Source organism: Sciurus vulgaris (genome assembly GCF_902686455.1).
Source record: "Sciurus vulgaris genome assembly, chromosome: 13".
NCBI lineage: Eukaryota > Metazoa > Chordata > Mammalia > Rodentia > Sciuridae > Sciurus > Sciurus vulgaris.
This window is the reverse complement of record NC_136474.1, coordinates 85,319,927-85,346,526: the sequence shown is the minus strand read 5'-3', so window position 1 is coordinate 85,346,526 and position 26,600 is coordinate 85,319,927. Positions and strand designations below refer to the sequence as shown.

General features: G+C 31.8%; 1 protein-coding gene across 7 annotated transcripts in view; it reads right to left on the bottom strand.

Annotated features, from left to right (window-relative positions):
• The window catches only part of RELCH (RAB11 binding and LisH domain, coiled-coil and HEAT repeat containing), a 104,898-nt gene that overhangs the window by 43,304 nt on the left and 34,994 nt on the right, over window positions 1–26,600 (bottom strand). For all 7 annotated transcript variants that reach the window (XR_013758599.1, XM_079108414.1, XM_079108412.1 and 4 more), the window contains exons 6-13: window positions 23,682–23,885; window positions 23,488–23,579; window positions 22,514–22,807; window positions 19,877–19,952; window positions 18,356–18,451; window positions 10,402–10,514; window positions 5,318–5,408; window positions 2,494–2,565 (exon numbers count right to left, since the gene is read on the bottom strand). Coding sequence is in view for 6 of the 7 variants with exons in the window: in XM_079108414.1 (XP_078964540.1) it covers window positions 2,494–2,565; window positions 5,318–5,408; window positions 10,402–10,514; window positions 18,356–18,451; window positions 19,877–19,952; window positions 22,514–22,807; window positions 23,488–23,579; window positions 23,682–23,885 (1,038 nt within the window). In the remaining variant the exon portion in view is untranslated. The remainder of the gene's footprint in view (window positions 1–2,493; window positions 2,566–5,317; window positions 5,409–10,401; window positions 10,515–18,355; window positions 18,452–19,876; window positions 19,953–22,513; window positions 22,808–23,487; window positions 23,580–23,681; window positions 23,886–26,600) is intronic.

Here is a 26,600-nt window from a genome sequence, read left to right as displayed (position 1 = left end):
AAGGTAAAGGTGGGCTTCTCCATCTTGTTGGAGGCCAAATCTGACATGGCCCAGTACACCATACCTCCTTACATTTGAAATTATTATTGGCTCCTGTATTATTGATTAGATAAATTTATTAGTGATTAATTTATAGCTGGCACAGTCCTCCAACAAAAATTCCTTCCCTCATCCACACAGGATGTGGAAAACCCCCTATAAATAGTCATACATGGAGTAGGACATGTAGGACCATTCTGGGAAAGGAGGGGGGTCTTCTTGTAGCTATACAGAACTGGAATCTGGAGGGGCATTATTTTGCTTCTGCAGATTCTCCATTTCTTCATTTTTCTGTTGTGTCTCCCTATTTCCTCAATAGCCAACTTCAGTTTCTGCTCTGCCTCTAGGATTCCATTTACTCATGTTCCTTCATTTTCAGCTTCCTGCTCCTTCCTCATATCCAGTGAGGCATTTTCCTCCTGGACTAGCCCTTCCTCATAATTCTCTCTCTTCAGAGGTATTATCTTTATCCAGAGACAAGGGGTCCTGGGGCAGGGGAGTTAAGCCCCAAAAGTGAAAGAAAGCCCGACTTACTTCTCCTTTGAATCTGGCAGCTCATGAGACCAGCTAAAGCAGTCCAGGGATCTAAACAAGCGGTTGTGAATACACTTAGGGACTAAGCCTGGGAAGCCTGTGTTACTGGGTATCAGTGTGTAGAGGATTGATTTCCCTGCCACACTAGAAGGGGACCACAGTTTGGAAGAAGGTATGTGAGTAACTGTGCTCCTCTGCTTGAACCTCCAAGCTCTCAAGAAAGTACCAAAGACAGATACATGAAAAAATGGGTGTGGATGTGTTCCAAGAAACTTTACTTACAGAACAGACAGTGGGCTAGATTTGGTATTCAGGCGGTAGTGTCTCAAGTATCTAAATTAAATAATTGTGATGCCACTTTGTTTTCTTCTAAGCCCTGAGCTATGGGAAGGTATTGGAGTCCAATAAGTCCAATAAGGGCATAAAAATCCAGTAGTTCTCGATCTTTTTTGGTGGCAGAAATTCCTTATTCATTTAAAATTAATAAGAATCTCTGACAGCTTTTGTTTGGGTGGTTAATATTCATTTACAGTTACCATGATTAGAAATTAAAATACCAATTAATTTAAAAATACCAACTAATTTAAAAATAACAACTAATTAAATGCTAGCATAAATAATATATTGATGAAAATAATTGTTTATAAAACAAAACAAAACAAAAATTAGTGAGAAGAAAGATGTTTTACGTACTCTTCCAAACCTCTCTCATATCTGATTTAGGACAGTTTTCTTATCTGTTCTGCATTCTGTTTGTTGTGATATGTTGTTTTGGTTGAAATATTTTAAAAAAAGATGACCTCACAGAAGGTGATTTTGAAAAAGGAGAAGTATATTACTAGGCTTTTCAGATAAAAATCTTTCATTGATAACAATAACTTAAAACTCTGATGCATTAAATTCCATCGATCAATCTTCAATTTTCATTGTCTCTACAAGTTGCATTGATTATTTGGGAAAAAATTGGACCATAACATTATTTGGGCTTTAAAAATACTGACACATTTAATTACATCATCAAAAACTTCCACGATCTCATCAAAAAGTCTATATAGTTAGAAGTTGTCAAGTTCACAGTGGCAGATACAAGTTTTCCAAAATTCTAAAACTCATCTAAAAGCTCCATTTTCATCATTTGTAACAAATGCTATCTGATTGTTTTCCTTGAAGTGACAGGCTCACTTCACAAAAATGAAAATATCTGCCACATACCCAAATCCGAATAGCTACAACTTGACTGTCAGTTGTGCCACTAAAAAAAAAAAAACCTGATGTCCTATGAGAAGTGGCTAGTACAACTCACAACCCAAACAACTGCAAAAGTACCTTTCCTGCAAACAGGATTTAGACTTCAGTACACAGAATGGGTTTTCCATAAAGACATATTCATCTCACAGAGTATTAAAGAGGAAAGGTTCAAAAAATTTTTACTGATTCAGCAAGCTCCTTTTTAAGTGAAATTGGCTTACTGTGCCAATATATGACAGTGAAGAATACAATCATTATTAATATACATTTGGAGAAGCAATGTTCTGATTAGTGCTAATGCATGAACATTTTCGCCCAACACTACTTTAGTACCAACACTGCAAATGTCAATAGTGATTAAGATTTTTTAAAAAGTCTTATTATTATGAAAATACTTGGCAACTTTGAAAGGATGTCAAGGTACTCTCCAGGTTTCCCAGACCACACTAGTAATAGGGTTTTATATATTTATATTCATGCAAAATCAACAGTAAAACACCTATCTATCCACCACACAATATTTATATTAATGTGGGTCCTTTCATTTTTGTTTCCATCTCTTTATTAAGATAGCATGCCTAAAAGAATTTGGATTAAGATGTGTAAGACACTTGAAAACATATTTATTATTAAAAAAGGAAAAACTTTTTAAGAAACAGTGACAATTCTTACAGGAAGGTAAGGTGCCAATGCTCCACAGGATTCCGCCACAAGTAGTCGTCTTTCTGGGTATTTGTGATTAATCTAGAGTAAAAAAATAAATAAATCAAGCATAAATAACATACCCTCTCTTCTTCCAACAGAGAATTACTTTTCACCACAAATCCTGTTAAGAATGTAATCAAGCTTCTTCCTTTTCCATTCTGGGAATCCCTGTGTGGCTATACCTGGATCAGGAATAAGGGAATCAAGGAGAGCCTAAACATGAGGTCACAGGGGTCATCTGTTAAAGAAAAAAGGGAAAACCAAAGATGAAAATTTGGCAAGGTGTCTATAAATTATGTGTTTGTCTAAGACTAGGCTTTTCTTGGGATGTCAGGAGAAATCAGGACCTTTCCCTAGCAACAGTGGCATTATTTTTAATTTGGAAAATCCAGCATTTGGATCATATAGATATGGTCCATTATATAATGCCAATCTTTTTATCTAATGAGTCAGGACATAAGTTAATCAATGATTTAACCATCTGGCCTGGAACCATGATTTTCTTTTTAAAGGAAGAAGACTTCTTGTTTTGTTTGTATATGCAAAATGATGGAATTTTGCTATTGTGATGACTACACTGAACCATAACAAAAAATAACAAAAGAAAGGACACATACTGGGTTTTGTTCCCGTATGTCTTCTTCATAGAATATAAATCTTTCTTTGACTGGAAAAGAAGTATATCTTTCTCATATTCCCATATGAAAAGGTGACATAATTCAATAATGTATTGGATGCCTAAAATTAAGAAAAGAAATTATATAGTAATCTACTGGGCAACAAACTTGAGGTAGGTGGCTAGACAGATCCCTGATATCCATGTTTATTCATGTTACAGAGGAGGTGGTAGTAGAGATGTTTATAACTGACATCTCTGAATTCAATTTAATCCAGATACAGTTGCCTCAAAAACAGAATGGTCTGAATGTCAAACTATGCTACATATAAAGTTTCATTTTATTTTCCTTTGTCTCAAGGTTAACTGTACAAACAAAAATCAATATTAATTCTATATATCAGCAATAAACAAACTGAAAATAGAATTAAAACAATTCTTTTTACAATAGCAACAAAAATAATAAAATACAAATAAATTTTAAAAATGCTACATTTTGAAAACTATAAGCCATTATTGAAAGAAAATTTAAAAGACCCAAATAAATGAAAAGTCACCTTAATTCATAGGCTGGAAGACTTACTAGAAAGGAAATACTTTCCAGATTAATCTATAGATTTGATGAATTACTTATAAAAGTTTCAGTTAGTATCTTTGAAGAAATCTATAAGCTAATTCTAAAATTCATACAGATATCCAAGGAAATCATAAAAGTCAAGAGAGTCCTCAGAGAGAAACCAAATTCAGGAGTGTTTGTTTTTAGCATAATAAAAAGTATTTTAAAACTGACTGTGCATGGGCTGGGGTTGTGGCTCAGTGGTAGAGTACTCGCCTAGCATATGTGAGGTACCGGGTTTGATTATCAGCACCTTTATGTAAATAAAAAATGGCACATCAACAACTAAAATAATATTTTTTAAAAATTGTGGTGGTGAATACACAACTCTGTGAATATAGAAAAACCACTGAATTGTATACTTTAAATAGGCTAGCTATATGTTATTTGAATTACCTTTAAAAAACTGTAAGTTAAATGTACACATGAATGACTATATAGAATAAAAATTGTAAATTGCATGTTATATTGAAGTTAATTTTGACTTAAAGTGATGAGAACCTCAGCTTATATTAGAATTCACTATAATATATAGATGTATGACACTTTCAGGAGGTAATTATTGCGATGTATTTTGTTCACTTTGCATACTGAACCTGTAGATCCACATATTAAAATAGGGGAGGGGGGAGAATGAAAAAGGAAATTAGGACTAGAGCTCTAAATGACTACACATATTCATGATATTCCAGAGATCAATATTTTTCTTAGGACTAGAAACTGACTGTACTATTGTAAACAAGGCCATAAAATCTGTCTCCATAAATGAGAAACCTATCTTTTTTAAGGTGGAAAAATAAGGTGTTTAGTGACCTAAACATCAGCTAAAAAGCCAGCAATTCCAGGGTCTACAGCGGAATAGAAATGTCAAAATTCAATACAAAACTAAAGTGTTATTAGTAAAATAATGACTTAAATTATAAATACTAAACCTCCCACATAAAAGGTCTACACTTTATATTATATGTATCTGTAATATATACAAGTATACAATAGATATAAAATACATTTCTAGTCACACACACATATACACACATACACACCGGCAGACACATTTTCTTGCTGATCCTTGAATGCATGAAGCATATTCCCACCTCAGGCCCTTTGTACTTGTTTCATCTTACTTCATTTAGATTCTTGCTTAAGTATCACTTTCTCAGAGATCCCTTCTCCTATTCACCCTTTCTAGAGCATTTTCCATGTCTTTCTAACCCTTCTTCTGCTTTATTATTCTTCATGGAATATTCACTACAAGATAGCATATTATTTGTTAATCTCCCACTAGGATGTCTCTTTTGTTCACCACCATATCCCTAGTCACAACACAAATACTTAGCACTGGAATTAATGTTTCATAAGTATTTGTTGAATGAGTGAATAAAGGAAAACACTCCAGAGCATTCATTCTTTAGCAATTTTAATCACTATGCTAAGGTATAGAAGTAGCTGCATAATTTACATTCCAAAAATTTCCTAATGGCATTTAAAAAAGAAAACATATACCTTTACAAGAAATTAGAATATAACAACTAAGGAAAAATCCAGTACAGTTCATTTACCTGCTCCCAACACTGTGGTAAGAGTTCAGCCTCCACACGTGTTGGTCCAACATGACGTGCAAATGCCACACAACCTGTCAGTATCATTTGCCTGAAAAATAATACAAAATAAAACAAAACAAAAAAAGACAAAAAAAAATCTTGTATTTATATTAGAAAACACAATCAGGACCAAGGGTTAAAAAGAATTAAGCCTAAGCATTGCTCATTGCTGTTTTTCAATATACATCAATTTGAATTAACTGCAAAATGATCCAATATATCTTTATTGTGTATTGAAGCAGCTTCTCATTCACCACAATCCCTGCAATCCACACCCTCCACCCCCAGTGGTGGGGACCAAACTCAGGGTCTTCAGATACCACTGAGCTATACTTGCAGTCCAAAGCTTGTTATATTTTTATCTACATGAATCCCCTTTATACTTACATCACCCTATGTGTCTATTTATTTCTCTCTGTGTGTGTGTGTGTGTGTGTGTGTGTGTGTGTGTGTATTAAACTCTTCTATTCCCTTCCAGTTTAGGAGGGCAAATAAATTGAATAGAAGGAAAATGTGACAAGAAAATTTCAAGCCACTTTGGATGCCTGCTCTTTCATGAAAATCTCCTAATATTTTATCACTATTTTCCCCCACTGTATATATGTAATTCCAGAAATATTTGATTATTGTTATCTACCTAACTTCTATCTATCTATCTATCTATCTATCTATCTATCTATCTATCTATATTTGATATTAGGGATAGAAATCAAGGGTGCTTAAGAAACCAAGCTACATCTCCAGTCCTTTTTAATTTATTAGTCTATTTTAGTAAATACTTATACATTTCTGTAAGGTGAAAGTAAATAAAGTGTGGAAATCAGTGCTTAATTCCTGATCTATTTTGACTAGAAGAAAAGCTATAGTAGTACTTTTGGCCACTAGGTGGCAGCTATAAATTTTACATGCAAAGTCTATAAAAATGGACTCTAAAGACCTGGATTTTTGCCTTGCAAATCTAGGAATAAAAATGTAATAAATATATTTCACTATATTATCCAATTATATCCTTGCATTAAGACAAACTATCTGCCTTGCTAAAGTTTTTATAGGTGTCCTACATGTGGGATGCTGGGGACATAATGAGTTTAGTTTGAAGATAGGGAACAGTATTTTTCAAGGAAAAAATAAAATACTTATTTTCCTACATAATACCACCAAATTGTTCTTTAAAAAATTTCAGATTGCAATGAATGATGCTAAAACAGTGATTTGATTTATCTTATTCCCACTTGACTAGCATGTGAAGACTGCTGGTATAAATTATACTTGATTGGATTCTGACCCTCTCCATTTGCTCTCTGGTGTATTTTAAGAGCAGGAAAGAGATATCTACTATAAGAGTTTCAAAGTCAGTACGACTCTTTCTGTATGGTTGTTGAGGAGTTCCTTGTACTTTAAATTTTGAGCTTGATTTCTCCCATGGTTCACTTATTCATGATTCTTCCAAATTCTCAGAAGACACAGAAAATGTAAGTCAGAAAAACAAGTACTAAAGTTGCTTAAAACTAACTATTGTACAATCTGTTTATTATAAGCAAAAAAAAAAAAAAAAAAATCTCTTTTTTTTGATTAAGATAAACACTGAAAAACATCCTATTGCATTATTTTATCCAGCTGGTACTTAGTCCACCTAACTACCTAACCACCAGAATGATTTGTGCAAGCCCACATTTGCACAACTCTGCTTAATATTTAAAGGTTTTACTCTCTGAAGCAGACATCTATCATTGCTTGAACAAAACCCATGTCCTTTTCTTCTGATGAGTCATTCTGATCTGTGCCCTTCCCTCTCACTAGCTTTAGGAATAACTCATCACTCAGGCCTATCTTCCGTGTGAGCATTGGACTCAGGACTAACCAAAACAGAACACCATCCTTTTAGACACAATGTAAGCGGTTTATGGATAACCCAATGACACAGAAATTGTTATTTCTTATAAAGCATAACTATTATGAGACCATGATGTATCAGGTTCATCTGTGAGAAAAAGGGGATACACTCAGCAGAAATTTTGAGCATGAAAAATAAAGGCAAAGAAATATATGAATTAGAAATCCAATTAATACAAAAGCATACAAATTCAAAATGAGAATTAGAATAAGAATGAAAACACTGTAGAATCTTGTGAATGGAGCAAGTGTTTCCTGTTAATTTACATGTAACTTCAAAATCTTTCATAATTAAAGAGTAACTAGGATCTCATTGTTGAGGTAGTGTCTGAAGATGTCTTTCAGAGGATTAACAAACTCTCATTTTAAAACATAGAAAGACTTGGATAAAATGTATGGTGATTAAGTTCATGAAAATGTCACAAGGGAAAATTTTAAACGGCTGTAGCAAAGTATATGAAGGAAAACTAAGTTTTATGCATGAGTATTTAAAAAGTATTGGATGAAGCAGTAATTCATGTCAAAAAGCTTTCAAGGCTATTAATCTATTTATATAATACAATTCATGCCATGTGAAGGCAGTTTTTCAAAACATTTTACAGAAAAACCAGGGAATAATATTGTAGGAACATGTACGTTACATTTTGTCCATCATCATGTAAAATGAGCTAGTATTGCAGAGTTCCTGTAAATTTCAGAAGCCATGGACATTTGAGCAAACAATTCTTCAACCTTCCAAGTGGCCAATGAACACAACAGTGGTTTACTGATAATTTAAAATTTATGATTTACAACATGGATTCAATTTTCAGTGTTGGCAAAATCTATTCCTTTGTTTTCAATGTAAATTTGAATATTTTGCCTATTTTTCGTCCTTGTTATCTTCTCTTACTCTCTAGACAATCTCTTCCCTCTAAGTCTACATTTCTTTTTGTTCCTGTCTCCTATTTTATAATAATCATGAACTCCTGCCTCTAGTTTTAGCACACCAAACAGTTTCTTTTTTGTAATCAATTTTCAGGAAATGTCTTTATTCTGAATTTTAGAAGAACTGCTATTTTCATTATATAGAACTTCTGTAGAGCTCATGTCAATTCTGTTCACTAATCTTTAAAAGAAATTGATCCAGCTCTAGTTTATTTTGAGAGGAAGGGAGGGAGTGTAACCAACAGCTTTACTCCCAAGATAGCTGAGGTATATGAAACAGATCAGATAATTTAATGTGGTTCTGCAGAATCCAGGTTTGCTTTTCTCTTTTCTTAATATCTAGATCTCTTGACAGAAATTTATGTTGTCAATTGTATGTTGGTTTGAAGCTTTATTCAACCAAATATAATGTGCAAATAATTAACACTTGTTGTGTACTTTCAGGGCAATTTCTGGTCTTTACCTGGCTTACAGGGTTTTACAAAAGAATACTACATATTCTAGGATGACAGGCACCACCTATCCATTTTCCCTCTATTTCTTGTTTATTGGAAAATTTACTGGAAATATTAATCTCTGAATGAAGAAGTCTGGAGACTAAGGGAAGACAGAAACAGGCCTTCTACCTTTTACTCAAATGAAACAAACTTTCATCAAAGTAAAAATTAAGAATCAGATTGGTCTTCTTAATCCAGTCTCACTCAGTGATATTAGAGGAACAAAAATTTCTCAGGTCCTTTACAATGGCTGTCCATCAGGCTTTTTTCTCACAAATGCTTAGTATTTATATCTTAGTTGCTAAAAATACTTTTTCATGTCTTCTTAGCAAATTCCAAACTGGAAACAAAATAAATGTCAAGCTACTGCTACCTTAAACCCAAAGTTCTATTTCTGTCAACAACAACAACAACAAAACAAAAAAAAAGTAAAACTTGCTTTCTGCTGGGAGCATTTCCTTAAGGAGTAAATCATAAGTAGCAGCTGAGAATCTATAAAGGTTTTATTGTTTGCTTTTACAGGTCTTAGTACTCATTAAAAACAGTGCCAAGAAGATATGTAGGTAGATAGTCAGGCTTCTTTGAAAGTCTCTTTCCTGTGGGAAGGTTAGTTTTCCTGTGGAACATTATAATGCCTGGGAGATCACTGGGTATGTCCAATTTTATACTATGCCACCTAACTATGGCTTATTGCATTTGGAGGGCAAAAAATAGTAGTTTTCTGCATAATATGCAACTTCTCTGTATCACCTGTAAGGCCCCTATTAAGACCCTCATGTGTCAGGTGTGGTGGTGCATGCCTGTAATCCCAGCAGCTTGGGAGGCGGAGGCAGGAGGATCTCCAGTTCGAAAGCCATCCTCAACAAAAGTGAGGTGCTAAGCAACTCAGTAAGACCCTGTCTCTAAATAAAATACAAAATAGGGCTGGAGGTGTGGCTCAGTGGCTAAGTGCCCCAATCCCTGGTACCAGACTCGAAAAAAAAAACACAAAAAAACAAAAAACCCTCATGCTGTTTGCTCCCTTTTTTCTTTTCTTTTTTTTTTTTTTTTCCTTTTTTTGCGGTGCTGGGGATTGAACCCAGGGCCTTATGCTTGCAAGGCAAGCACTCTACCAACTGAGCTGTATCCCCAGCCCTGCTCCCTTTTTTTCTATACTGAGGGTTTAGAGAAGAACCTAATTACTACCAGGAGACTCTTCTCCACTAGAAATCAGCAAAGTGATTTAATAGAAGATAGAATTTTCAGATAAAAAGTAACTATTCTGCAATTTTCAGGGGAATTTATATTTTTAAAAGAAGTAAATTTCACTAAAATTTAGTACGACTTCAATGCGAATTAGTTCTCAAAAATAAAAGAAATAATACCCATCAGTACCTGCATCTGTATAATGACTTTCAGAAACTTTAAAAGGACATTTTTGTTTTAGGTTGTATTTATTTTCCATAGGCTAAATTTCTCAGAGAATTATCTGTTTATTTGTTACATAAATTCCAGGTTTTCCTTAAAAAGAACAGGGAGGGAAGGTGACTTGATAAAAGGACACTATAGTTTGAAATGCCTTTCTTAGAATTTGAAACCATCAATGAGGATAGTGAAAGCTCCAATGCCACTAGAACAGATACTGGGAAGGAAAAAAGGCACTTAGATTAAAATGCCCATCTTATTGACAAATAAACATTAACAAATAACACTGTATTTATTTCCCAAAGAAGTAATCACACCCACCTTTGCTCATCATCTGGCCTCTTGATCAAATTGAAAAGTATGTGGAGAAGCTGATCTCTCTCTTTAGGCTCAGGATGTAGACATGCTGTACACAATATGAGGGGGATCAACTCCTAAGAAATACGAAGGTGGAAAATTTCAAAATGAAAATGTACTGCAAAATATTCTTAAATGGGTATTTAAACATCAACGTACAAAAGAGTCAATTTTAATTTTCTAAGTTTGATTATTTGAAACAGTGAAAACATTAAAATATACTTGTGTTGATTTACGGAAAGCATAAATAACAATGTAATAAAAGTTATTCAAGAGTCAACTAACCTTGTTATTTTATCCAGTACTTCCCAGGGGTCCACTAGTTCTTTACACTATATGATTTCCCATTATTTGATAAGCTGATATAGTAATTTTAATTCAAAAGTGTTTTTAAATGAAACTTGCAAAAATTCATTCTATTTTAAAACTTAAAAAGATAAAAGAAAATAAAAACAACTCTCCCTCCATCCAAAAGTACAAATATATCTTCCTTAGGATTAGATATGATCTAATAATTTTAAGCCCTTCACATCTAACTCAGTAGCTAATTAAAAACACCATTTTTGAGCTGGGTGGGTAGCATGCTAGAGGCTTTGGTTCCATACCCAGCACAGGAAAAAACAAAAATAAAAACAAAACATCTCCACAGGTTGTTAAATCTTCTCAGCATTTAATACCACAGAATATCAGTAGAAATGTCAAACTATAAATTCTTAACAATATTTTGTACATTGCACCAGATGTTCAACATGCAGAGATTAAATAAAGGTAATAGCCAAAAGTTTACTTCTCTCTTTCATAGAAATATTTGAAACTAAGGTTATTTAACACTTTAATTATATTAAGATAAAATTCTTAACACTGAATAAATTAAAATATATTAATATTTTTAATTTTGGAGTGGATTTTCAAATCTAATGGGAATAAAAGTCCAAAAGTAATATTTTTGGAAAGAAATCCTCTAAATATAAAAATAATATTTTATGGTTGTTTTAAAGTAATCACCATAATGTACTAAGAAGGAAAGAATGATATAACCCAAGAAAAATATGATAGAAAGTTTATACTTTAAGAAATATTTTCTCATTTTGAAGATGCTTGCTTAGATAGATGATATAATTTTCAAGTTGAGAATGAATCCTAAAGACCTTTTCTATTATTTCTGAAGTCTTTATATATTATGCTATAATTATCTGGTTTAAATCTTAAATTTGATGGTACAAAGATATAGGAAAGAGGAGCTACAAATAAAACTGAGTAGAAGATATTGAAAATTTGTCATTTTCTTTTTTTCTTTCTTTCTTTCTTTCTTTTTTTTTTTTTTTTGAGTGCTGGGGATCAAACCCAGGGCCTTGTGCTTAAAAGGCAAGCACTCTACCGACTATCTCCCCAGCCCCGAAAATTTGTCATTTTCAATCTTCCTATTTGTAAGCCTTTGTAGGTTCCAAATTAGAAAGTAACTGAAAAGGAAAGAAAAAATTAGGGAAAATAATTTTGTACTAAAATGAAGAAGAGTATATATGGATCCTATATTAAAACTAATATTTTTGCTGGATGTGATGGTACATGCCTATAATCCCAGTGGCTCAGGAGGCTGAGACAGGAGGATTAGGAGTTCAAAGCCAGCCTTGGCAACTTAGGGAGGCCCTAAGCAACTCAGCAAGACCCTGTCTCTAAATAAAATATAAAAAGAACTGAGGATGTGGTTTAGTGGTTAAGTACCCCTGGGGTCAATCCCCAGTACCAACAGAAGAAACAAAAAAATAAAACACACCAACAAAGTAACTCTAATATTTTCAATAGACACTTAATATGATGCTTGATGGATTACTCCTGATATTGTAGGATAAAATAAAACTTTAAAACATATTAAATATTCTGTCTGATTTGGAAATTTAAGAATATTAGGGTTTAAGACCATTAATACCAAGGAGTATTCTAATTCTTTGCTGATTCCATTTAGGCTGCTGAGACCCAATGTTACTAATGAGAGAACAAACACATAACATCACCAGGGTATGTGTTAGAATAGAACCTCAGAGAAGAACCTTAAGGATGAAAAGGAGTTATTCTGGAAGCACCAAGTAAAGGAGAAATTATTCTGATGCCCGAAAACAAGAAAGGTTCTAAAAGTTTTATTTGTACTTACTCTTCAAGTCAGATATTTCTCTCATGATGATTTTCTTGCTTCCTCCTAATCTCTCTATTTTCTTATTATCCCTGCATGTGTACTTAAAGTATTTGGATTTTTTTTTTGTTTGCCCCTAGTCTATGACTCTTTAAAGGTAAAGTTACAAAATGAAGGTAAGATATTTACTAAAATTGTACATACACACAGTTTAAAATGTGTAGTAGAATCTTTAGCTTTATCTTAAAAATAAGCATAACAAAATAATTTTATTCCTGTTTGCCTTACATTTTATTTTATCACGAGGCTCAGTAATCCTTAATCAAAGGGAAGGTTTATGTCATGCATTAATACAGATACTCTTTTAACTGGAATAGGCCACGCATGTACAAAAGTGAGATCACTGGCCCAAGAACTAGAGGAGCTCCTGTCTTGGTACACTACTTAGCACCTAAGAATATAAGAAAGGCAAAAATTTCTTAATTTCCTTAAGTAAAACATGTAGGAATTAAGATTAGTGTAGAAATGAAGAGTATTTCAAACAAATGCTGCAATTTTCTTATCTATTGCTGTTAATTTTTCTTTATGAGATTAAAGTTGGCCTTAAAAAAGCCTTCTCAACAAAGAACTTAACAGTCCATTTTTTGTCATTTTCACACTATTTATAAATTTACAGACCTGAATCAATCCATTTCCTTTGCTTTTGTCTCTCCATTAGAAAAATTTTATAGTCCTTTAAAAACTTTTCCTACAATTCTGAAAAATGGGTGCTAAATTTCCTTCAAAAGACAAGGTGATAGTGTTTTTAAAATGCCTTTGTAAGATTAAATACAAAAGAAATGTATTGAAACTAGAGCAATGTAAGATATATCTAATCCTTTTCAATATCCATTTAAGATGTATCTAAATCCTTTTTAATGACAAAATCCTTAAGCATATTAGATTTAATGCCTCATGTAATATTAAAACAATAACAATAATCACAATAAAACCAAACAACTCTAATGGTAACATTAGAGTCAAAGGTAATTTTTTTTTTTCTCAATAAGAAAACTTGTATGTCCATATTTGGAGGTAATAAGAATCTTAAATATTTTAAAACAAGATTTTTCCAGTAATCAATTGTGTGTATGGAAGTGAAATAGAAAACTGACTGCCCTCTGATAATTACAGAAGAAACTAGTGTGCTAATACTATTGCATATTTTCTAAGACTTTTAGAATTCATTAATGGGGTGATTAAGATTTTGCACTTCATTTAAATAAATAACATTAGCTTTAACTTCTCTGTTTTAGCAATTTTAATAACAAATCTAGTTCTTTCTACCTGAAGGATCTCCTGCCTCTCAAGTCCTAGGTTACCCATGAAATTTTATACAGAAGTAGTAGGAAAGTCTTCTAGCATATTAATCTTCCTTTCAGTTTTACTAGTAAAACAATTTCTGATGAAATATCTTTAGAGATAGCAAATCTCTTTTTTGCAAATATTCACATGATTTTATAAATATTTTTATCTTCCTTACTCTTGTAATAAACTTTCAAAATATTTCCTATGAACAGTCCATTTTCCCAAGATACTATTATTTGAGAGTTTTAAATTTTGAAAAAAGTCACCTGAGAAGATAAGATGTGTGTGTTCCTACCACAAAAGCAGGGCGGGGGGAGGGGGGAGCATATGAAACAAAAGGAATCCTTAGATTTTAAGGGGCAGGGGAGAAACAAAGTAAAGAGATCCAACCAATAATCAGCTTTAAAAACAAAGTAAGTCTGATCATTGGTAACTTGCAAAAATACATTCCAAGAAGTAACACCAATTCTACTCAAACTGATAAAACTGGAACAGAATAATTCCTCCACATCCTATGAAGACAATCTCAACATGATAACAAAGCTAGACAAATATATAACAAGGAAACTATAAATCAGTATCTCTTACATATATAGACTCAAAAAGGATCAACAGAATACTAACATCAAATCTGAAAGAACATAAAAAAGTTTATAAACCATGACTACATGGCTACAGCCCAACAATGCAAAAGCAGTTAAACATAATTTAATCAATATAATACGCTGCATTAATAGAACAAAGAGAAAAAAAACCTTATTAACTTCTCAACAGATGCTGAAAAAGCATGTGACAAAATTCAATGCCCTTTCCGTGACAAAAACATTCAGCAAACCAGGAAAAGAAGGGAACTTTCTCAATAACATAAGGGCATTTGTAAAAATTAAAGAGTTAACATCATACTGAATGGCAAAAGAATAAAAGTATTCCTCCCCTCAGATCAGAATGAGAAGATATCTGCTTCCTGAAATCAAGTCTATTCAACAATATACTGGTAGCAATAGAGAATGAGGGGGAAAAAAGCTAATCAAATTGAAAAAGAAACAAGTTAAAAGTATCTGTTTGTAGATATCAAAATTCTACATATAGAAAACACCACAGAACACTTTAAAAATCACTAGCATAGAAACAAATTCAGCAAAGCTTCAAGGTGTGTGACTCTCTAAACACACAAATTAAAACACAAATATTTACTATATTTCTATATACCGGCAATGAATAACCTGAAAAGAAAATTATGGAATATATATCATATACAGTATCACCCAAAATAATAACCAGAAATAAATTCAATCAAGTGAAACATTTACATTTTTTACCCTTTTGCTTTGGAAAAGTTCAATGATCTGTTTTGCAAAAATGGAAGCTGAGCATCAAATTTATACAGAATTGCAGTGTCCCTAAATAGTCAAACATTACTTAAAGAAAGATAAAATTGGAGGACTCATACTTTCCCATTTCAAAACTTACTAACAACTACAACAAAACAGTGCGGGAGTAGAACAAGGTTAGCTATATAGACCAATGGAACAGAATTAAGTGTCCAGAAATAAACTCAAACAATCTATAGCAAACTGATTTTTGACAAAAGTGGCAAGAACACTCAACAGGGAAAATTTTTTTTTTCTGTTGAACACGTTGCCCTGACAACTGGATAGCTAACATTAAAAGAATAAACCTGTATCCTTACTCTGTACACAAAAAGTATCTCAAAGAGGACAAGCAATCTAATTAATATAACAACTAAAGTTATAAAATCATTAGAAGAAAGCACAAGCTATATATTCTTGGCCCTAGATTTTGCCCTGGATTCTTAGATTTGACACCAAGAGTAGAAACAATAGAAGAGAACATAGATAAATCAGACTTCATAAAAATTAAAAAAAAAAAAATTGCCCAACAAAGAATATTATCAAGAATGTAAAGATGGGAGAAAATATTTGTAAATCACATATGTGATAAGGCTTTAATATCCAGAATATACAGAGTTCTTACAATTCAAAAATAAGAAAAAAGCCTGGAATGGTATGCATGCCTATAATTCCAGCAGCTCGGGAGGATAAGGTAGGAGAACTGCAAGTTTAAGGCCAGTCTCAGCAACTTATCAAGACACTGTCTCAAAATAAAAGTAAAAATGGCTAAGGTTGTAACTCAGTGGTTAAGTGTCCCTTGATTAAATCCCTGGTGATCATCCTCCCAAAAAAAAGAAGATAATTCAATTAATAAAATTATCAAAAGACTTGAAAAAAACCCTTAGAAGTGAGTAAAATTTTGTTTGGAACAGTTGTGGAAGTACAAGGGAAAGAGAAAAGCTTTCATTGTGCATCTTTTTACATTTCAAAAGTGCTACATGAAGTGAATATATTACTTAATCAAAATCATATACACTGTTCCTAATACTTTATGTAATCAGTTAGGATATTAGTATGCTCTTCAGTTTACCAAAAAACATTAAAAGAAAAAGGAGAATATTTTAACCATATTTACATACCAATAAAAAGGTTTATACTGACAGAAGTATATGAAACTTAATAGGGAAAAATCTAAAATACTAATTCTTCAACATGAAAAGAGCTTTTTAAAAAATATAGATTTAAAAGCTGGGATGAAATATTAAAAAGTAATTCAGTAGTAATGAAATAAAACTTCCATCTTTTTTTTTTAGTTCTGGGAATTGAACCCAGGGCTTTGTATGGATTAAACCCAGGGCTAAACACATATTCTCTGAAGGTTTTGTCTTTTTATGCCCAGGGACAGGTTTTAAATCAGACCATGATAAACTTCATTGTTGTGCAACTTAATTTTGAGAGAAGATAACTTTGTTTTATTACAAATGGCTAATTTTATGATAAAATAGAACAAGAAACAAGTAACTAAATAAAGAAAAATGATCAGTTCTTTATAAAATTATAATTATGTACTTTATAAACACTAAAAATTTAAAAATCAGAGAAGTAAACATACCTCAAAGTAGATATATGTATGTGTGTGTGTACATATACATCTATATATATAAGGTAATGTGTCTGATTACCAATGATGCAAATTTATAAATACTTCATGCAGTTCAATCAGATTTTAGTGCTGGTCTTTTATGATAACATGGAAAATTAAAATTAAAAAGCTAAAACTTCATTTAATGATAATTAGGTTTCTGTAACACTTACAGATTACATTAAGGAAACATAGTAAAAGGGATGCAAACATTAATGCACGGTTATGTTACAAGCTGAAAAAGAAAAAGAAGCTCAAACACCATTCTGCCAGGCAGAACTGCAAAACAATCTGAAATTGGACACTGATCCTTCAAGATATAGAAAACGTTCATAATTCTTATTATGTCACTGCTTTTAAATTATTAAGAGAAAAATAAAAACACCACCAAGAAAAGTTTTTTAACCTCTTGGAATTAAAAATAACTATAAGAATAAAAGTTTTAAAAACTCTACATTTAAATTTTCTTGAGGATCAGCACAAATTTCTTTTGCTAAACAGGTAACTAAGGATGAGCTTTAAATGGGTTTTGCCAATGCATCACGTACCTATCATACTGTAGGTCCCATGAATTATAAGTAAAATTGGTGGTAAACATTACAACAATAACAGTAGAAACTTATGTTCTAAAATAGTCAATCCACTTATAATAAAAAATTTGTGAACTGGAAATTTATCTCAAACTGAATAATTCAAAATAATAATTTATTAGCAAATAAATAATCTATTGCCATTTAAATGAGATCACAGATAATTCTCATTAATCCTTTATTGGCTAAATCCTATTTAATAATGATTTATAAATGTGACTATGAACATAACTTCCTAGAGTGTTTACAGACTATCTGGAATAAAATATGTTTGCAATTGTATCTTATTTATTTAAAGAATCTATCAACAAGTTATCCACAAGAAAAAATTAAAAGGTATTTAAGTTATTACAGTCAATATCTATCTTAGCTATCTTATCACTAGAACTAGCCTATGTTATTGGCAAATGAACATAATAAAACCAACACTTATAATAAATAACTGTAAGTACATTTGGGGAAAGAATTACATAGTTATTAGCCCCTGTTAATTTTCAATACTTAGAGCATCCACTTCTGTAGACATATCAAGCACACTATAACAATAGCAGAGATAAATTAGAGATTAAAAAAAAAAGATTCATGACACACAAATGGACCTACAGTAATAATTAGTGTTGCAGAAGCTAATAATGCTTTAAGCAAAATTGGAAAAACATAAATACCATGCAGTTTTACTGAACTCACCTGACAGAGGTGTAAAACCATTCTCTAGGAGCAGAGATGCATGCACAAAAGTAAGAATATGATTGCAAGTAACAGACTTTAACAAAATAAAAATATAACACTAAACTTCAAAATGACAAAAAATGGACAACATGATGGCATTATTGGGGTGAAAATACTTTATGTGTTTTACCTCTCTCTTTGCCAATAGTACGTTAGGAACAATGTGTGGCAGGCAGCGTCCCAGCATTAACATAACGCTTTTTTCACTGTCTGCAATCCGGGACACCTAGAAAATCAAAGAATTAAAAAATGCTGAAAATGGAAGAATTCTGTGCATTAAAAGTAGGTTAAAGTTAATGCTTTGGATCCTGCTACCTCTGTTCTTAATACACATTCCAACATAACTTATGGTAATAATGACCATAACAACATTGACATTAACAAATGGCATTAACATTTTGTGGGCCAAGATGATTAAAAATACTAGTAAATTCATGTATAACGAATTAAAACAAATTTTAAAAATTTTAAAAAATACTAGTAAAGGGGGCACAATTGGATAGAAGGAATAATTTTATTTATTTTACAGTGCTAGGCAATGAACCCACGGCCTCAAGCAGTCTGGAAAAGCACTCTACCACTGAGTAACATCTCCATTCCCCAGGAGGAATAGTTTTTAATGTTCTATAGCACAATAAGATAAGTATGATGAATAATGATTAACTGAATATTTCAAATAGCTAGGATTTTGCATGTTCCCAATACAGTGAAATCGAAATATCTTAAATGACAGACATAATAACTACCCTGATCTTATTATTACACAGTGTATTAATATATTGAAATATCAAAACATACCCCATAAATATGTATAATTACTATGTGCCAATTAAAAATAAAAATATGTGTATAATATAAAAATTAAATAAAATACCAGTAAAAAAATAAGGGTGAAGTCAGGGAGGTCTACCAGGATTTAATTCTGGGAACAAGTGGGGATAGAATAGATTTGGGGCTGTTTCTGTTTTTATCCTTGAAAATATACTCACAAAACTGCAATCACTGCCTAAGCAGTTTGTATAATGAAGTTGTATACAAGGGGTGGTCCAAAAAAGCTGATACAATCTTATAATGAAGATTGCCAGACTGCAACTAAACCATCTTCCAGCTGTTTAATATTCCCAGTGACAATCTAAGACAGGGTGCATGGAAGACCAAGTGGAATCAACTAAAAAAACAGCTAGAAAAGAAGTGAATAGAAAGATAGGAAATAATAATAATAATAATTATTATTATTATGTTCTCAAAATGAGTCTGCAATAATTACATCAGCAAAACAGATCTGAGAATTAAAACTTTGCTATGAAAGACAATCACCTTGAGTGAAATAAAAACTGCTATCTAAAAATACCTGAAACATAAAACAGTGTACACCTTAGTATTCTGAATTGTACCCAAAAGATGCTATCATTAGACATACTGTATTAAAAACAGAGACAAGAGGTTACTTTAATATTTATAAACACAGCCATTATCCAAAGAACAGAAATAATCAAGTAATTTCCCTTTAAGTTTACAATTTAAGGTACTGTTTCTTAATAGCAGACTTTCATTTGAAATATAGTGTTATCATGTGTGCTTCTGTATGAGACATGAATAAGAAAATATAGAAGAATACTTTAAGGAAGTAAAGGAGTACTTTAAGGATTACCTCTGATCCTAAACGACTATCTGCTGACATTCGACAAAAAGAAAGTAGTGCTTGGTGGAAAGCAGGGGACAATTTCCTAGAAGAAAACATTGGAAGAAAAGGAGAATACCAAAGAATTATCACTGACATTTAAGGTAAAAGTAGTGCATAACTCCCATTTCTGTATTATTTCTCACTTATAAATGTTAACCAGATTTCTCAGTCACCAGTTACTTAAAGAACATTTCACTGGAGAAATATATAGGAGAAAAAAACACAAACCATGAACGAATGGTCCTTAAGTTACTGAATCAAGTCTGAAATGGTACGGTGGCTGATGATTATAGAAAATATTTGCAAAATCTAAAATGAGAACTTTCCTCACCTCCAATTCTCCACAGTCCCAAAAAGATTACTGAAGGTAAAGGAGATATAAAGGTTGATCTAGTATATTACTAAGAGGAATTGAAGTTGTACTAATATAAATAATGATAATAATGACGAACTTTCATGTTAGAGACCCACCCACATAAAAGAGACAAAATTTAACGATAAACTGAAGTTCATAATACATTTTAAAGAAATAAGTCTTTTGGTAATAGAAAATATTAAGCTATTTATATGTAATAAAGGTTAAACCCATTTATAGTTTTAACACAATACTGATCTGTACTGTAGCGTACTCATAAAATTATGATTACGTTATACAAGAATAGGCTAACCCCAAAACTTACATAATAATGCTTATTTAATACATATCGCAAAGTGGCACCCAGTAATCTCTATGATTGTAGAGTTCCAGTGGTGTGCCAATGTTTGAGTCTTTTATGATCCTCCCATATGTTATCAATGGGAGAGCCTATAATCCATCCACTTGCTGAAGCCAAAAAACACATGAGTTTTGATTTTTCCCTTTTTTTAACCTCAAATCCAAACAATTGTTAAACTTCCAATTATCCTGCAAATCTATCCAAATCTATTCATGTTCATTCCCAAAGTTCTAACAGTTCTCACTAATTTCTTACTTGGATTCTTCCAATTTATACACCTTACATTAGTCTCCTCTCTTCCAGTCTTGCTTTATCCTGAAGGATGCTTTCAAAAAATTAGATACCATTACATCCAAACTCTCTTAAATCAGTTAACATGGGTTTATATGACTCAGTCTTTGCTTAATTCTTTAATTTCAACTCCTATCATTCCTTTCATTTATATTCATTGCCCAAATCTTACCAAATCCTTGTTTTCCACAAAGCACACAGCTCTCTTTGCACCCACTGATCTTTCTTAGTGGAACACTCATTACTTCTCCTATTACTCCTTGGTCTTTCAGTCCCAGATTAGATGACACTTTAATGACATATGAAATCTTTCCTGCTTTAACTAGGTTACGAGACTTGATTTTGTGTTTTCAAAGCAAAAATTATACTACCACTTTTGAAACTTTAGTGTAATTGCTTGATTGTTTCTCTCATACTATATATTTATGACTGAAGGAATTCCTGTATGTCTTGCTTACCACTATAATCCTTTTTACACTGTGTGGAACACAGTAAAAACTAGAAGAAAATTAGTTGAACAAATTTAACAATCATCTATCTCCAATGGATGGTTCTGGAGGGGGAAAAAAAGGAAAAATACAGAAGTTCTTCTAAAAACTAAAGAACTTTGCAAATGAGTTATTACTCAGTATTATAGATTTTTTGATATCTTTTGCATATTAGAACTTGGAATAAATACATTTTGAAGATGTACCACATCTATTTCGTTTTTTAACCCCCATAATACCTAAAGAAAAAAAATATATCTAATAGATCTAAAAAAAAAAATCCAATACTTCCCACTAATAAAGAGGACTTGTGAACCTAAAGCACATTAAAGTAGTAATGCTTTGCTACTGCAGCCTAGTAGTGGGTATAATATTTCTCTATATAATAGGAGGAAGGTGAATAAGCTTGTGGCTAAAAATACACCACAGTATATTTAAATCAGTCAGTATACATAAAGCACTAGGAACTGAATTATATATCCAATGTATAAAGAGAGCCTAGTAAATATTCCTATCTTGAAAGTATTTTTTAAAATTATAACCTAAAAAATTTCAAAATTATATTTTGCCTTATCAACTAGAAGATATGATCATGAAGGACAGGGACCATGCTTTTTTCATTTCTTTGAGTTCAAGCACTGTAGTCCCCCAAAAATTAAATTAAAAAATTAAGAGAATATGATATAATATCAGGAATAGAAGCAGACACAGGAAAAATGACTGGGAGCAAAGATTATTCTCTTTTTTAACATGAGCAACTGTGCAGCACTAAAACCTTCAGAGTTCAATACTGACTGAACAAGAGAAAAGGTAAAATGCACTGGCTAGTGTATATAGCATAGTAACACACATGTTATTTATGTACTTCAGAACCTAGTCCCTTTATTATTTATTTCTCCTTGATGTGATTTAATTTATTAATTAATTTATGAAATGAACTTTGCTATATGCCATGTTGTCAAATGTAAAGAAATTCATACATCTGATCTGCAAATAAGTACAAATAAGAACTGAAGTTCTTCCAGTTTGACAAGGTACTTAATAAAATAAAAGGTACAGTTCCAAAATAAAGATGAGATCCATTTATAGTTCTAATTATACATACTAACCTGTTGGGTTTATCAAAGTGAACTGTGGTTTTACTTGCTGGAGAAGAAGATGGTGTTCCTTCTCTTTCTATCCTAGGGAAAGAATCTGAGGGATTCTCTTTAGGAATAATGGAATCAGTTTTATCTGTTACTGAAAGACGGATATCCTCATTTTTTCCCTTGTCTGAACTATTTACAACTTGACTCTGTCCACTGTCTTCAGAGTCTTTGTGGGGAGATGGATCTAAGGAAGGTTGAACAGAGTCAAAAACTGCTGGGTTGGCAAAGTGTTCATTTTTGAGGAAGTCCATTTCACTGTAGAACAAAAGAAGAAATTACCAGAGAACAACTTTATTCTTGAAAACTTTGGCAACAGAATGAACCTTATAATGGGTTTAAAACTTTAAAAATGTAATAGTAAAATACGTAATAGTAATAGCAAATGTAATAGTAATAGCAAATGGTTTGGCAAATAATAATCTTTTGCCCTACAATATTCACAGAAGCTTCATATATATAAAGGTGCAGCTATAAATTCAACAATGAACTATAAAAATGGTCTTATAAACTTTGCTTTTGATGGGCACTCACTTTTCCTTTCTTCATTTGCAAAGTAGAGTTCATTAGGATTAAAGATTATTACAGTATTATTATAAGAATGAGATGAAATAATGGGAAAAATGCACAACACTAATGTGGAAGAGTTGTTAACAATACTGACACAACTCAGGGGAGATCAAAATACCTAATTTCTTAGTTCAAAGACATAATTAATTATAATACCACTATGGTGATTCAAGAACTTTTTTTTTTTTTTTGGTGGGGGAAGGATTTTTATTATTTTAAATACATAAAGCCAATATAATTCTTTCAGGATTACTAAAACATTAAAAATTGTGCTTTACTACTGAGAAGTTGTTTCATATATTTACATAACCTACGACTGTCTTTACAAAGTTAAAGAGCATTTTCAGAAATAATGACTAAGTACTAACCTTTCAAGTCTTCTCATTTGTTCCATCAATGACCATTTCTCACTATTTAATAAACTAATTTTATCTTCTAGTTTCTGTATTAGCAAAGAGTTCTAAAATCAAAATAGGAGAAAAAGAAACTCAAGATCTCATCAGATTCTTTTACACAGTTTAAATACTTTTTATGAACTTGACTATGAGTTTGTATTTCTTACCTCTACAGGTTGAAGAGTTTCAAGGGATGGAGGCAGACTGCCCAAAACTGGTGTAAGAGCCTCTAATTCATCTTCTTCTACACCACTGGCCACATCCACAAGATCTTTCCCAGCCACTTGATGATTTCCAAAATCTCGGTAAAGTTGTAGTAAGTCTGGAGGTTTGGGAATGTTTAATCCTACATCATCCCATAATTCAAAATCCTAAAAGGTAAAAAATAATAAAACAAAAAAATCTTACAGGTAATTTTATTTTGCATTTTTGAGAGTCATATTAATATTGCTAACATCTGAAGAACCAAACATAACCATAAGTTTGTTATGACACCAAAGTATGTTCCAGTGATAATTAATACTTAAACTCTTTACATCTTCTCCTGTCCAATATTATTCTTGTAATCTTCCTGACGTTCTAGGTAAGTAGGTTTGTCTTAAATTTATCAAAAATGTGAACTCTAATAGCATGAAGTCATTCAACATTTTTAGATTAAGATAGTTATAGTTCATAAATTGTATTTACTGTTTAAAAGTTACAAGTAAACTCAGACAGCATTGTTTTCTTCCCTCATTATTCCAATCTATACATAATTAGTATAATCTCTTAAGTGGGTAAACAGCCAATTTAATCTGCTTGTCTTTTTGTTGTAGCTCTTCGAGTCAAATTATATCATTAAACAATGCTTCTGGCAATTTTAAAAATGCAAATAGCTGTTTTTGAATTGTTGCATTTGGAAATACTCTCTTTTATCCAATCTAATACAACTTTATTAAAACTAAAAAAGGCACAGCATCTCAAGTTCTATGGGTAAAGATTTTTATAAGAACTTTAAGAAGTTCTTGAGTAATCAACTGCATGCAATACTTTCTTACAAACACATCTCTCCCTAATATATCAGAAAAAGCTTATTTGAATAATAAGACAGTTATTATTAAGGATTAAATTTGAAGTGAATATGCATATTTAGAGTAGGAGCTTTGGAAAAAAACCAAACCTGCATATGAAATTGCAGGTTTTTTAAACTGGATTAATTTCTTATTATTGAGGTTAGAGCATTCTTACAAATTCTTTATCAGATATATTACTTGTAAATATTTTTACATAAGAAATATTTTTACATACTCTGTGGCTTGTCTTTTTGTTCACTTAAGAGTGACTTTCAAAGAGCAGAAGCTATTAATTTTTATAACAGCATATCTGATGGAAGAACAAACAAGTTTTTGGTGTCAGATCTAAGAAATCTGCCTACCTTTCAAAATTGCAATGATTTTCTCCCTCTTTTCCTCTTGTAGCCTTATAGCTTTTCAGGATCTGTAAAGTCTATGATTCATTTTGAGCTCATTTTTTGTATATGTTATTGAATATGGTTTGGTTTTCATCTTGAAGAACATATGGATATCAAATTGTTTTAGGATCATTTGTTTAAAAAAACAAAATATTATTCTTTCTGCATGGAATTTACTTTGCATTTTGTGGGACAGCGAAGAAACATCCATATGTGAATCTATCTCTAGACTCCATTCTGCTTCATTTACTTGTTTAACAATATGACACTGTCTTGACTACACAATTTTTTAAGACTTGACATCAGGTAGTTTAAGTCCTATAACTCTGTCCTTTATTAAAGTTGTTTTGGCTATACTAGTTTCTTGCCTTTTCCAAATGAATGAATGATGCCAGGGACATGCAGGTTAGAATGTATTACAAATCCAAATCCAATCAAACACTGACAACATTGAGCACGATGTAACTATCAATGAGAACAATATACCTGTTCATTTAAGTGTTCTTTAATTTCTCTCAATATATTTGTTTATAGTGCCTAGGCCTTCATTAGAAATTTAAATCTACCATCTTGCTATTTGTTTTATGGGTCCTATCTATTCTTTGTTTTTCTTTTCCTCTTTCTGATTCCTTTTAGTCTCTTACTCTTCCCCATGTAGTCAAAATTTTTGTTGTTCTTTGGTTAGTCATCCAATACAAACACAAATCACTTAAGCTATAACCGTAACGTAGTATTTATGTTAGCAGAATACTAGTTTAATGTCTTTTACATAGTATATGTTCAGTAAAGCTACCATTTAATAAATAGATATTTACAGCCTTCATATAAGATGGTGGGCCCATAAGGTTAGATCACTTAACAATGTTTTAACCATTTTGGTTTGTGTAAAATTACGCTATAATGTTTGTACAATGATGGCATCGCCTAATGCTGTAGTTCCCAGAAAGTATTTCTTCTATTAAGCAATGCATGACTATATTATATTAAAGTCTGGCTAAGTATTTTGCAATAATTGAGAGGCTATTAAAATGCTATCTCCCTTAATGAGATTCAAAAAGATCCATGTAAGATTTTATGAACCAACAAAATAAATTTAAAATGATGGTCTCCTGGGGTTGGAGGTATGGTTGGAGGTAAGGTCTGTGCCTAGTATGTACAAGGTCCTGGGTTCAATCTCTAGGTACAACAAAAAATAAAGTATCATGAAAAAAATAAAAACAAAAATGATGGCCTCCTTATTTCTATATAATGAACACTATGGAATTTAGATTTCTAAGGTATATAATTCAAACAGATCCATTAGCACTAAGTAGCCAAAATTTCCAGAGCTAAGAGACAACACTAAATTATCCATCATTTCTTTACTTAAAAGAATTTATCAAGAAAATAACAATGAACTTCTATAATTGGCCCCTATTCAGAAGTACAATTTCTATTTTCACTCTCATTCAAAACAGCATCTTAATTATTGTGTTATCTAACTCTTAATTGTCATAGAGTTACTGAAGTTTCTATAGTTAAACTGAATTTCTTTTTTTCCAATATTTTTAGTTGTAGATGGACACAATACCTTCATTTTATTTATTTTATGTGGTGCTGAGGCTCAAATCCAGTGCCTCACACATGCTAGGCAAGT